General features: G+C 50.0%; 3 protein-coding genes across 3 annotated transcripts; all 3 read left to right on the top strand.

Moving 5' to 3' along the window:
* Positions 1 to 3,548: 3,548 nt before the first annotated feature.
* Positions 3,549 to 5,082, top strand: YTM1 (WD repeat WDR12/YTM1 family ribosome biogenesis protein; the record flags this gene model as incomplete). The annotated part of the gene is made up of 2 exons (XM_026757656.1): positions 3,549 to 3,681; positions 3,749 to 5,082. 2 exons carry the CDS (start codon positions 3,549 to 3,551, stop codon positions 5,080 to 5,082), a joined length of 1,467 nt encoding a protein of 488 aa, XP_026615539.1.
* Positions 5,083 to 6,390: 1,308 nt separating this feature from the next.
* CPR2 (peptidylprolyl isomerase) lies at positions 6,391 to 7,385 on the top strand (the record flags this gene model as incomplete). The annotated part of the gene is made up of 7 exons (XM_026757443.1): positions 6,391 to 6,501; positions 6,554 to 6,631; positions 6,706 to 6,722; positions 6,780 to 6,883; positions 6,941 to 7,021; positions 7,077 to 7,140; positions 7,211 to 7,385. 7 exons carry the CDS (start codon positions 6,391 to 6,393, stop codon positions 7,383 to 7,385), a joined length of 630 nt encoding a protein of 209 aa, XP_026615538.1.
* A 1,866-nt stretch (positions 7,386 to 9,251) lies between these two features.
* Positions 9,252 to 11,379, top strand: DED1 (DEAD/DEAH box helicase; the record flags this gene model as incomplete). The annotated part of the gene is made up of 2 exons (XM_026757024.1): positions 9,252 to 9,445; positions 9,540 to 11,379. The coding sequence occupies 2 exons, from the start codon at positions 9,252 to 9,254 to the stop codon at positions 11,377 to 11,379; spliced, it is 2,034 nt and encodes a 677-aa protein (XP_026615537.1).
* Positions 11,380 to 12,239: the final 860 nt, after the last annotated feature.

Raw genomic sequence — 12,239 nt, 5'->3', positions numbered from 1 at the left:
TTTATTCTCCGTTTGTGCTCGGTAGAGACAACGACTGTACTGTACTCACATAGATCGAGTAGGATACGCCCGACTCAGGCCTCGCTGGAAAAGCCGAGACAACACGACGGAGTAAACGGCGCCGACGCTGCTGTTTCAGGGGGGAAATGAGCTAGTTGTCGTCGAACTTGAGATTCCTTTGAGAGTGGAGTTTGGGTCCCGTTCCTTAAAGAGCAACCATGCCAATAGTAGCACCAAAGTATCTCAAGAGACAGCGTCAAACAAGCGCGTATGGCTGAGGCCCCAGCAATTTTACAGCATCAAAAGACGTCCTCAGTGCTAATCTGCAAATTATTCGAAATCCCATCCACTAGTTTATGTAGAGGACAGCTCGTGGTGAGGCTTCTTCAGCTTATCCAGCTAAGGCGGTGAATCTGACGGTGAAGTCACATGGCGGGGATTGTTGTTATTATGAACAGCAAGGTCGCTTGAAGCTTCTTCCAGCTACTACCAGGACCGAAGCTCATAGCTTTCCTGCCCAGGATATATTGTCAAGTCCTGCGGGCATTGTATCACCCAGTCAGAGCTGTGAGATTGCCTCTGGGCTTTATTTCAGCACAAGCTCAGATACTTAGAGCAACTATCTTGAAGATGTCTCCGCAGGCGTCGGAGCAGAAGATTTGCCAGTCGGTACTGAATTTCGTCACGGAGGGCACTTATCCGGGCTCAGAAGATGTTGTATCATCGACGTTTCCTACGTCGGCTCTTGCTAAAGAACTGGCGCTTATATCGAATGCAAGGGAGCAGGTCGAAGTATGTGCTCAATACCCGCAATGTGAAGTCCCCAAAATGCTAATGTCTCTACTTTCCACAAGGCTGAAATAAACTCATTGAGTCGAGAGAATGACTTTGATGCCGACGGTTGGATTTCACAGGCCAAACAGCTTCATGCAGATATTGAGCGATCCAGGCTTACGGCGCGTGAGATTGTTGCGCAGCACGAGAACACTCGGCCCTTGCAGCTGAAGGTCGAAGACGCCTCTGCGAAAGTTCGATTGATTCAAACAGAGATTGCTTTCAATCAGGCCGTGACTAGGACCCTTGAGGAGGTACAAGGGCTTTGCCAACGACTCAATGCAGGACGGACGGACCTTGCGGAAGGCCGTATCATGGCCGCCATTGACACGGTGGACGCGGTGGAAGACACTGCACAAAAGGATAGTCTCTTCGCCAACACCAACGTAAAAAACATCCTGGTGCAGAATGTCGCCGACCTGAGAAAGCAGATCGCGGAGGATCTCCGCGCTCGCTGGAACGACCTACTGAAGGTTGACAGACAGGCTGGCAGTTTCCAGGTCGCCAAAAATGACTGTAAGTTGCATCTAGAGGAGGTGCTATATGATTCAAATCTAACGGTGAATAGGTGCCTTGCTGGATGATACAATAGCTGCCATGGGTCGATTGGACCTGCTTGTCCCAGCAAACGACAAACTCCAGAAGGATCTTCTGTTAGCGATAGTGGAACCGATCTTGCTTCCTAGTCTCGACGACTATAGCCGTCTGATTTGTGTTACAGAAGGCTCGATTCACGTGGAGCCCGAACCATCCACAACCACTGCTCCGCAGCTTCTCGATCGTGTCTCCAATGTCTTAGGTTTTCTACGACAATGTCTGCCTTCGTCTATTTCAGATTCCTTCTCGAACACTTTTGTACCAGCTCTGTCCTCCAAAATCATATCATCTTGGCTTTCATCTGCGATCCCTACAGATCTTGTAGGCCTCGCTGACTTTGAAGCGACCCTGGATAGTGTGCTGGAATTTGCTCGGACAATTGAGACACTTGGATGGCACGGCCAGGAAGAACTTGTGTCTTGGGTGAGCCAAGCACCCCGCCTTTGGCTTACCAGGCGGCGAGCTGACTCCCTCGATCAAGTTCGTAAGGTTCTTGCGGGGAGTCAGGGGTTAACAAAGCAAGTAGAAAGGGTTGAAAAGGAAGAAGTATCTCAAGCAGATGAAGTACTGTTAGAAAATGCCACTTCGGACGATTGGGATGCTAGTTGGGACGACGACAACGGGGATGAGTCCAAGGGGATCTCCTCAGGAATCCAAGAAGATGAGGATGATGTCACCGCTTGGGGTCTTGACGACGACACGAAGGAGGGCATAGTGGAGACCAAACCCGATATCTCAGCATCCGCTGACGACGATGATGCAGATGCATGGGGCTGGGGCGACGATGAAGACGGAGATGCACGTGTTGAAAACCAGCCAGCCCAGGAGACTGATAAGGCGACGCCTGTAATTGGAAGAGGCATCGGACATCATGCGCCCCGGGAAGTTACCTTGAAAGAACACTACACTATTACGGATATTCCGGACTCCATCATGGCAATTGTTCGACAGCAGGTCAGGGATTCGGAGGCCATCTCACAACCGGGGTAAGTTGACAATGACTTATGATCTGTACATGCGCTTACAACGACTTAGACACAACCATACACGTATTGTCTCTTCTGGAGCTGGTCTTCTTGCACTTCCAACGTTGATCCTGGCTATGTTCAAGGCCACGGCACCTTCATTTTACAGTCTCAAACTCAATGCTGGGCAAATGTACTTGTATAACGACAGCTTGTACCTCGTCGAGCAGCTCCGGACGATGGTTGAGGAACATGAGCTTTCGCGTCTCAGTCCAGATTTGGATGCACTTGAAAAGTTCGGCAAGCTCGCTTATAGCAAGGAGATGCAGACTCAACGCACCATAGTCACCGACTTACTGGATGGCGCCCAGGGATTCAGTCAGTGTTCAGAACAGCCGTTCCTTGGGGAGTGCGAAAATGCAATAGGTGCCACTGTTGACAGAATCCGTGATGTTTACAAGGAATGGCAACCGATCTTGTCACATTCTGCGCTTCTTCAATCGATTGGATCGTTGGTATCCTCCGTCATCAACAAGATTATCATTGATATCGAGGATTTGGGTGATATCTCGGAAGCTCAGTCCCAACGCCTAGTGTCTTTCTGTAATCAGGTCTCTCAATTGGAGGACTTGTTTATGCCAGGGGCCACTGAGGGTATTGAGCGTGTGCCAATGACCGCAGTGTACGTGCGCAACTGGCTAAAGTTTCAATACCTGATCAACATTCTGGAGAGCTCTCTTGCCGACATCAAATTCCTTTGGTCAGAAGGAGAGCTCCGGCTCGAATTTTCAGCGGAGGAGGTGGTTGATCTGATCAAAGCTCTCTTTGCAGAGTCTGATTACCGACGGAAGGCGATTGCAGACATTAGAAGACAGTCTCGGGGATAGAGACCTCCATCGGTCAGCTGTATATAGTTACATATTGTAAAATATAGCACAAAAGAGTCCTGATCAATGCTGATACGATTGTGTTTCACTATTTTCTCCAAATTGGCTGAACGGGAGGAGCGGCCAAACTCCGCGCACTGCGCAACTGGCCGCATCGGCCACCGTATTTTTTTCCTCACTCAACGGTCGACGGCAGCAAGATTTTATATCGACGAGAATTTTCAGACACGCCTCTTTTGAGATAGATATCCTCCGAAATTCCGATATGAATGACGGCTCAGATTTCGATGCTACTGCGGCCTCGTCTGCTGCCCAGCGACAGGTCCGCGTGCAGCTCACCAGCAAACAAGAAGATATTGCGCTGCCAGATAACGCTGGACCAATCCTAGTTCCTACAAGTAGGTCATCCCCTTCTAATAGCATTCGAATAAATTGTCGCATGACTGACACGTCTGCTACTACAAGGTCTGCGACGATATGCGCTTTCGACATTGGTGAACAACCTTCTTGGTAGCGACAAACCGATCCCATTCGAATTTCTGATCAACGGTACATTTCTGCGGACTTCGATTGATGAATATCTAACCGCCAACGGTATCTCTGCGGAGACGACTTTGGAGATTGAATATGTCAGAGCATTGATTCCCCCGCTGCACATCGCATCCTTCCAGCATGATGACTGGGTTAGCTCGACTGATGTGCTCTCTGCAACCTCTCCCGCTGCCACCTGGGCATCAGCAACAATTTCTCAAGGCCAAGAGAAGATTCTTTCTGGCAGCTACGATGGATTGCTTCGAGTGTGGAACATGTCTTCTCAGATTGTTGCGACTTCCCCAGCCGCCGCCGATGGGGGGCATACGGCATCCATCAAGGCGGCCAAATTCGTTACTCCGAACCAGATTGTATCGGCAGGCCTCGATCGTACAGTACGTCTATGGAAATATTCTGAGAGTGAAGGAGGGTTCTCGGGCACAATAGCTCCTCAGCTCGAGCTGTACGGACACAAGTCTGGCATTAACTCTCTGGCCGTGCACGCGCCCTCGAACCGTATACTATCCGCCTCCTCAGATCATAATGTCGGCTTCTGGTCGACCAAGAAATCGGACGCTCCCGCCGCGCCAGAGAACCTGCTGCTATCGGCCGCATCGAGGAGCTCTAAGAGGAGAAAGCTGAACTCTTCCGTGACCGTCCCCCAGCGAGGGCCATTGGCACTTTTGTCCTCGCACACCGCGCCCGTATCGGCTGCTATCTTCGATGCCAAGGACTCGACGGTTGGGTACTCGGCTTCTTGGGACCACTCACTGCGCACATGGGACCTTGTCACTGCTACCCTGGTGGACACCCGGACGACATCTCACTCGCTTCTTTCCCTTGAGCATCTTCCGGAGCTCAACCTGCTCGCTGCGGGAACATCCGCGCGCCACATTACCCTCATTGACCCCCGCACATCAGCGACGACAATCTCCACCATGACACTGCGGGGTCACACGAACGCCGTCGTCTCGCTGGCTCGTGACCCTCACAGCACATATGGTTTGATCAGCGGAAGCCACGACGGCACATGTCGCATCTGGGATATCCGTGCCACGAAGACTGATAAAGACGGTGTCGTCGGCGAGAGTGTCTACTCTATCACACGGAAGAGTCTGGAGGAGCAAGGAAAGTCTGATACCAAGCGCGTCGGAGGGGAAGGTGTCAAGGTCTTCAGCGTTTGCTGGGACAAGACAGTCGGCATCGTCAGTGCGGGAGAGGATAAGAGGATTCAGATCAACCGGGGCGAAGGCGTACTGTCGGCATAATATGTATCGCACATATTCTTTTGGTTTCTTAGTGGAGTACGAAAAGTTGGAGTTATTGTCTTGTCTCGTTTCAATATACAAGCATGGTTTTGGATGTCATGACTGATTTAGACACCATCAGATTTGTTCTGTAGAGATGAAAGAGCACATAACGGAGAGAAATCAGAGAAGAGCTGATCTGCTTTTGGATTCGCGTCCTCCTGCCTGTAATATGATACATGGATATAGAAATTTCAAAACTACATAAGAGCCAAACGAGCATAACGCCATTTCCATGCCTTGAAGTATAGCAGCCATCATATCAGAATCACAATCTTCTTTCCATACGGTTGAGCTTGACAGCAGTCGAAATCTGTGGTTCTCGTCAGTATACACTCTTCTCTGTTTTCAAACCATAGCACGATGCAAAAACGTCTGTAATTAAACCCCAAAGGTAAAAGGGCAACCCACCTGTGTCCTCGTTCTCTGTCCCCGAACCGGTAATCCCAGCGCATGGCGTCTTCCCCGGTACGACCCCGACTCCTTCAACCGCTTGATATCATCGAGAATCTGTCTCCGGAGATCATTCTCAATCTTCATGTCGGATAAAGCAGCCGTGAGGTCCAGAACCTGCTTGTTCGCAAGCTCGCCGACCTTGCATGTAGGGTGGATGTGGAAGCGGGCAAGGAGGCGTGCAGAAGCCAGGGGACCAACGCCGAAGAACGTCTCGATTGATTTCTGTGTTAACCGTCAGGATCACGTTAAGGCTGTATGAACAAACGGATATTTGGCCGCCGGGTCTGAGTCTTGGGATAGAGATGCGCTTGCCTTGACGAGATTCCGCTCGGGGAAATTCACACCCAGAATGAAGACCTAGATTACGGTGAGCATGCATCATTGCTGTGAAAAGAAATTGGGCAATACCATCTTGGTTAATTAGCTGGAATCTGCAGCTTCTAGTACCGGTTCCTCTCTCAGTTGCGCTGGACTGCTGTCATTGATCGCAGTTGATCTCCGGGAAGCGGAAGAAATTAGACTGCAAAAACATTTCTCCGAGTTAACTTTGCAAATCAATTGGATACTTACGCATTCCTGTACTAGACGCTTGGTCTTGTTGTATATTTCGCATATTTGGGTCCACATTTCAGCAGACTTACGGCAAATCATCTTGAAAAATACGCAGCTTGTTTATTGAAAACGTCTTGGCATCTCCGCACGCTATGGATAAGTGCAAGCTGGCCTCGTCCTCCTTCAGTTCTCTGGATCTATCTCACAGCTTTCTCACAGTTATAGCCTGAAATCCACTCGTACCGGCAACTGTGAGCAACTATGAACTTCAAAAACCTCTTTTTGTCCTTCTTCCTGGTCTTCGCGGTTGGACTCGCTCTGGTCCACGCCGAGGAGACTAAGGAGCCACGAGGCCCAAAGATCACAAGCAAGGTTAGCAAGTTTCCTGCATACTGATATACGCATCTCACAATTGATTGCATAGGTTTTCTTTGACATTGAGCATGGAGACAAGCCTTTGGGCAGAATTGTGCTTGGATTGTACGGCAAGACTGTCCCTAAGGTAGGTAATCGCCCTAGTCACCAGCACTGCTTCTGAGGTCTGGACGGGACACTAATGGAACGGCCTGGGTTCAGACAGCTGAGAACTTCCGGTACGATTGTTCAATCAATTGAATTTTTTTTATCGACCGATACTTAATGTAACACAGCGCTCTCGCTACCGGTGAGAAGGGCTTCGGTTATGAGGGCTCTACCTTCCACCGTGTCATCAAGAACTTCATGATTCAGGGCGGTGACTTCACCCGCGGCGATGGTGAGTTCTGCATATCAATTGGCAACAGCGCATGCGCTGACAGTATTTGACATGTAGGTACTGGTGGGAAGTCGATCTACGGCGAGAAATTCAAGGATGAGAACTTCAAGCTTAGGCACACCCGCAAGGGACTTCTGAGTACGACACTCCTTGAGCCATTGACTTGAATGTCGCCGTTCTCTAACTATATCAGGCATGGCAAACGCTGGCAAGGATACCAACGGCTCTCAGTTCTTCATTACCACCGTTGCTACTCCGTAAGTTTTCTTTCCGTGATTTACTTGCCGATCTATACGAACAGCGTACTGACATCTCATGTTCTGATAGATGGCTGGATGGTCGCCACGTTGTTTTTGGTGAGGTCCTTGAGGGCTACGAAATCGTGGAACAGATCGAGGATGTGCCCAAGGGCCCTGGCGACAAGCCTGCGCAGACCGTCAAGATCGTCAAGAGTGGAGAGATCGAGGATGAATCCACCAAAGGTAGCCACGAGGAGCTGTAGACCCGTTCCTGGTCAGTCCTTGCTGCTTTGATAAGCAATCAGATATGCTGATGGTTGGATGACCCTCAGAACAAGAACCAGCTGATGAGCTCTACGATGGAGAACCGTCAGAAGTACCCACTCTACCCGAATCGTCCCCTTATTCTCTTCGCAACGTTGCATTCCTTTCCATCTTCATCGCTATGGTTGTGATCTTGGTGAAGATCAGCAAGAAGAAGGCAAAGCAGTTTGATGAGAAGAACGAGGTCTAGTCAACAGTGTTGGTGTTCAACCTCAGCAGTCTATAAAGACCCATATACAGAATACATATTTCAAGCAAGATATTTAAGCTCGATAGGCGCTGTGTGGTGGTACGTTTGACCTACTATTGTACAGTCCGGAATGCCGCCGCCAGTAGGCGGTGGCAAATGTCTATCCGATGAGCCAGGCATAGAATCATAGTAGTAGTAGAGAGTGGCAATCTGGAACATGTCACTTGTGGGGTTAATACGCTCGAAAAGCAGTAGTAGGTACCTTACTATTTCTTGGTATTAGTACTGAGTAGTAGTATGAGGATGAAATCAAGCGTAACCCCGTCTTAGCAGAGACGTAGATACTCTGTACCCCAAAGTTGACTCTCTTCTCGTGGGTCAAACAATGTGCTGACTCTGAAACTACAAAGAGTGTAGGAATAAACAACATTGCTTTTTGTTGCCTGGATGATACTATTGAGCACCCAAGATTCAATAGCTTGAGATAATATAGTTGATGTTGATAACTTGATAGTATCCAAGTACCTATCCCTTCTGTACCTTAGACGTAAGTGAATTCGATTTCATTTAGCCTTTTGAGCAGGTCCACAAATACAAAGTTACGGAGTTCTACCTTGCTTTAAGGTGTCTGAGCCTGAGCCAGAGAAGACATATGCACTCCGTAATCATTGCAAAATTCGCCCTGATTGACATTGAAGCACGTGAAGAAACCTACCTAGGAACCTAGTAGTATACCTGAAACTAAGACATTCATGATACTCATAATAATTGATCATGATTCTATTTTACCTATTATTCAATAGTAGTACCTCAGTAAGATGTTGTAGGACACTAAAACACAAAAAAGGTGATAAAACACAAAAATGGTGAAAATTCAATGGAGAGAAAAAGACTGGGCCCAGCCTGTATGGTTATCTGGATATCCAGTCAGACCCTCTCCTCTCCTTTTTCTTTTACTCTACGTTTTTTGAATTTTTTTTCTTTTTTTTTTTCGCCTCCTGGTGTCAGGTTTTCCATTTCGCTGGATCTTCTCGTCCTTCCCACAAACCCTTCCGCCCTCTCTTCCATCGTTCTCCCCTCCTCCCATCTATCATCTACTACTTAATCTCAATTTCCATCTTCCTCTTTCTTTCTCCCCTCCCCAAGTCTCTCTCCACATAATAATTACCTGTCTTTCTCTTCCTCCCTTTTTCTTTTCTTCTTTTGCAAGATTTGATAGAGGGTTAGATCTGGGAGAACACTGTTTTCATTTTTTTTGCCTCCCTTCAGGTCTTCTAAGTTTCCAACCTGTGTTACTTCTCTGCCTGAGACCTTTGCTACATCGCCACTTCATAGAGAGACACGATTTTGTTTGACGTTTCTCTCTTCTCTCATCTTGTACAGATTCTTGATTTCGAAAAGAATCTCAAGCCTTCCTTACAACAGATAATCTCTGAAATAGATTGTCTGTGTCCGTTCTCGAGCTAAAAGAACACTAAGCAAACCGTCGATTGTACGTTCACAACTGCAACCCCAGAGTCAACAGATTCGATTATTTCGACTTCAAACACTGAACTGGTGAACCGGATTGCTCATTTATCTTGTCTGATACAGTTTCGTAAAAATCACCGCAATCATGGCCGACAGCTTGAAGATGGGAAACCTCTCCCTCAACGAATCTCAGCATGCGCCTGCTGGTCCTAACCCTTCGAACGGCCGCGCTGCCTACATCCCTCCCCATCTCCGTCAGCGCACCACGGGCGCCAACGTCGACGGTGCCGCTGCTCCTCCTCCTCCTGGTCCTGCTGCTGGCGCGTGGAATGGCCCAAGGTACGTATTATGCAATCCCTTCTGAAGTTTCAGCCTTCACGTCAAGTTCTTCGTCTGTGTTCGTTTTGGCTAACCGTGGCATGACTTCTTGCAGAAACGCTCCCCGCGGTGGCAACTGGGCGAATGCCAACGCCTCTGATTTCAGCCCTCGTGGTCCCAATGTCCCCAATGGTAACAACAGCTGGACTCCCACAGAAGGTCAACGTCAGCCCTTTGATCCACATGCTTACGGACACCCAGGACACGGAGGCTCCTACGGCGGCTCTCAAGGTGGTTCTGCCAGAGGCTCTGGAGACGGCCAGTGGCGCGACGGCAAGCACGTCCCAGGCCCCGCAAACGCCCGCCTGGAGCGTGAGCTTTTCGGTGTTCCCAACGATCCCACCAAGCAGAGCACTGGTATCAACTTCGCCAACTACGACGACATCCCCGTCGAAGCATCTGGTCAAGATGTTCCCGAGCCCGTCAATGCCTTCACGAACCCTCCGCTGGATGACCACCTGATTTCCAACATCAAGCTCGCTCGCTACCAAACCCCTACTCCCGTCCAGAAGTACTCCATTCCCATCGTGATGAACGGTCGCGATCTCATGGCCTGCGCTCAGACTGGTTCCGGAAAGACTGGTGGTTTTCTCTTCCCCATTCTCTCTCAGGCTTTCCAGACAGGCCCTTCCGCCGTGCCTGCCCAGGCCTCGGGTCAGTTCGGCTACGGCCGTCAACGCAAGGCGTACCCTACTTCCCTGATCCTCGCCCCCACCCGTGAGCTTGTTTCTCAGATCTTTGACGAAGCCCGCAAGTTCGCTTACCGCTCTTGGGTTCGCCCCTGTGTCGTTTACGGTGGTGCCGATATTGGCTCTCAGCTCCGTCAGATCGAGCGTGGCTGCGATCTCCTGGTCGCTACCCCTGGTCGTCTCGTTGATCTGATCGAGCGTGGCCGCATCTCTCTTGTCAACATCAAGTATCTGGTTCTCGATGAGGCTGATCGTATGTTGGACATGGGTTTCGAACCTCAGATTCGCCGTATTGTGGAGGGTGAAGATATGCCCAATGTCAACGAGCGCCAAACTCTGATGTTCTCGGCCACTTTCCCTCGCGATATTCAGATGCTTGCCCGTGACTTCCTGAAGGATTACGTTTTCCTCTCTGTCGGTCGTGTCGGCTCTACCTCTGAGAACATCACTCAGAAGGTTGAGTATGTCGAGGACCACGACAAGCGTTCCGTCCTCCTTGATATCCTTCACACTCATGGCACAAGCGGTCTCACTCTCATCTTCGTTGAGACCAAGCGTATGGCGGATGCTCTGTCGGACTTCCTGCTGAACCAGCGCTTCCCTGCAACTGCCATCCACGGTGATCGCACCCAGCGTGAGCGTGAGCGTGCTCTGGAGATGTTCCGCTCAGGACGTTGCCCTATTCTGGTTGCTACTGCTGTTGCTGCTCGTGGTCTTGATATTCCCAATGTCACCCATGTCATCAACTACGATCTCCCCACCGACATTGATGACTACGTTCACCGCATTGGTCGTACCGGTCGTGCGGGTAACACTGGTATCGCCACTGCTTTCTTCAACCGTGGCAACCGTGGTGTTGTCCGTGAGCTGATTGACCTTCTCAAGGAGGCTCACCAAGAGGTTCCTTCCTTCCTGGAGAGCATTGCTCGCGAAGGCAGCGGATATGGTGGACGCGGAGGCCGTGGAGGCCGTGGTCGTGGCGGCAATGCCACTCGCGATATGCGTCGTATGGGTGGTAACGTGGGCGGTGCTGCTCCCTCCTTCGGCGGCAGCTATGGTGCTCCCAGTGGCAGCAGCTATGGCGGCGGCGCTGGCGGCTACGGTGCTGCCCCATCCTACGGTGGTGGTGGTGGCTACGGCGGTGGTTATGGCGGCGGCAGCTACGGAAACCCCTCTGGCCCCACTGGACCCTCTTCCTGGTGGTAATTTACCTAGGAGGTTGTGGTCCTTGGCGAGGCCGTCGGGTCTGAATGGCTCGTCTTCTCCTCTTACGCCTTTCATCTGATGGTTACGATCAGAAAACGAGTCTTGAAGTACCTTTTCTTCGTCCTTTTTCCTTTTTCCACCTACTATCGGGACCGGCTTTGTCACGACTGCCACGACTTCCTCTTACAATCTCATTTGTTATTTGTTTCCTCGATTTGGGTCTGTGGGTTTTTTTTTTATCTGCTGAGCATTTCGCGATTGCTTTTTTTTCGTCCGCCTTTTCCATCTTAGACATGGGACGTTCGATGCGGTCCGATATCTCCGTCTCGCTGCTCCGAACCATACACTCGGTATGGATAGAAGCGCCTTGATCGGCATTGCATGATTATCATAGATCGCGTTGACTTTCCTGTTACGACCGTCTTTTTCAGATACCCTTACCTGTTTTTCAAGCGTCCATATGGAGGTACGCTTGAACGATGCACGCCGAGCGGGAGTGCCGGCTTTTCGTCTTCAGAAAAGTACTGTTTATGGTTTTCATATGCTCGGTGCTATTGCAGCTGCATCGACTGTGTCTTGCAACATAGATCTCTACGGTTTCGGTATCTAAAGGCGGGCCTGTTCTGTGTCTTTCGTCTGAGTTCTTACTCGTACGTGCATGCGTTATTCCTGTTTTTGTGGACATCAATGCTTTCTTCTCCGAGATGTGTCATTTTTTTCCATCGACTCTGGACGGAGATTCCGGGTCTGCGCATCCACACCGCATGAAAGAAGAGGCGAGTGCACGTGGCAATCGTGTCCACGAGCCTGTTTTTCCTTGTGTGTACTTTCCTTTTTCTTTACCGCGGTGCATAAATTAC

Source organism: Aspergillus thermomutatus (genome assembly GCF_002237265.1).
Source record: "Aspergillus thermomutatus strain HMR AF 39 chromosome Unknown NODE_63, whole genome shotgun sequence".
NCBI lineage: Eukaryota > Fungi > Ascomycota > Eurotiomycetes > Eurotiales > Aspergillaceae > Aspergillus > Aspergillus thermomutatus.
The sequence above is the reverse complement of the archived record's forward strand: the minus strand, read 5'-3'. Positions and strand labels throughout refer to the sequence as shown.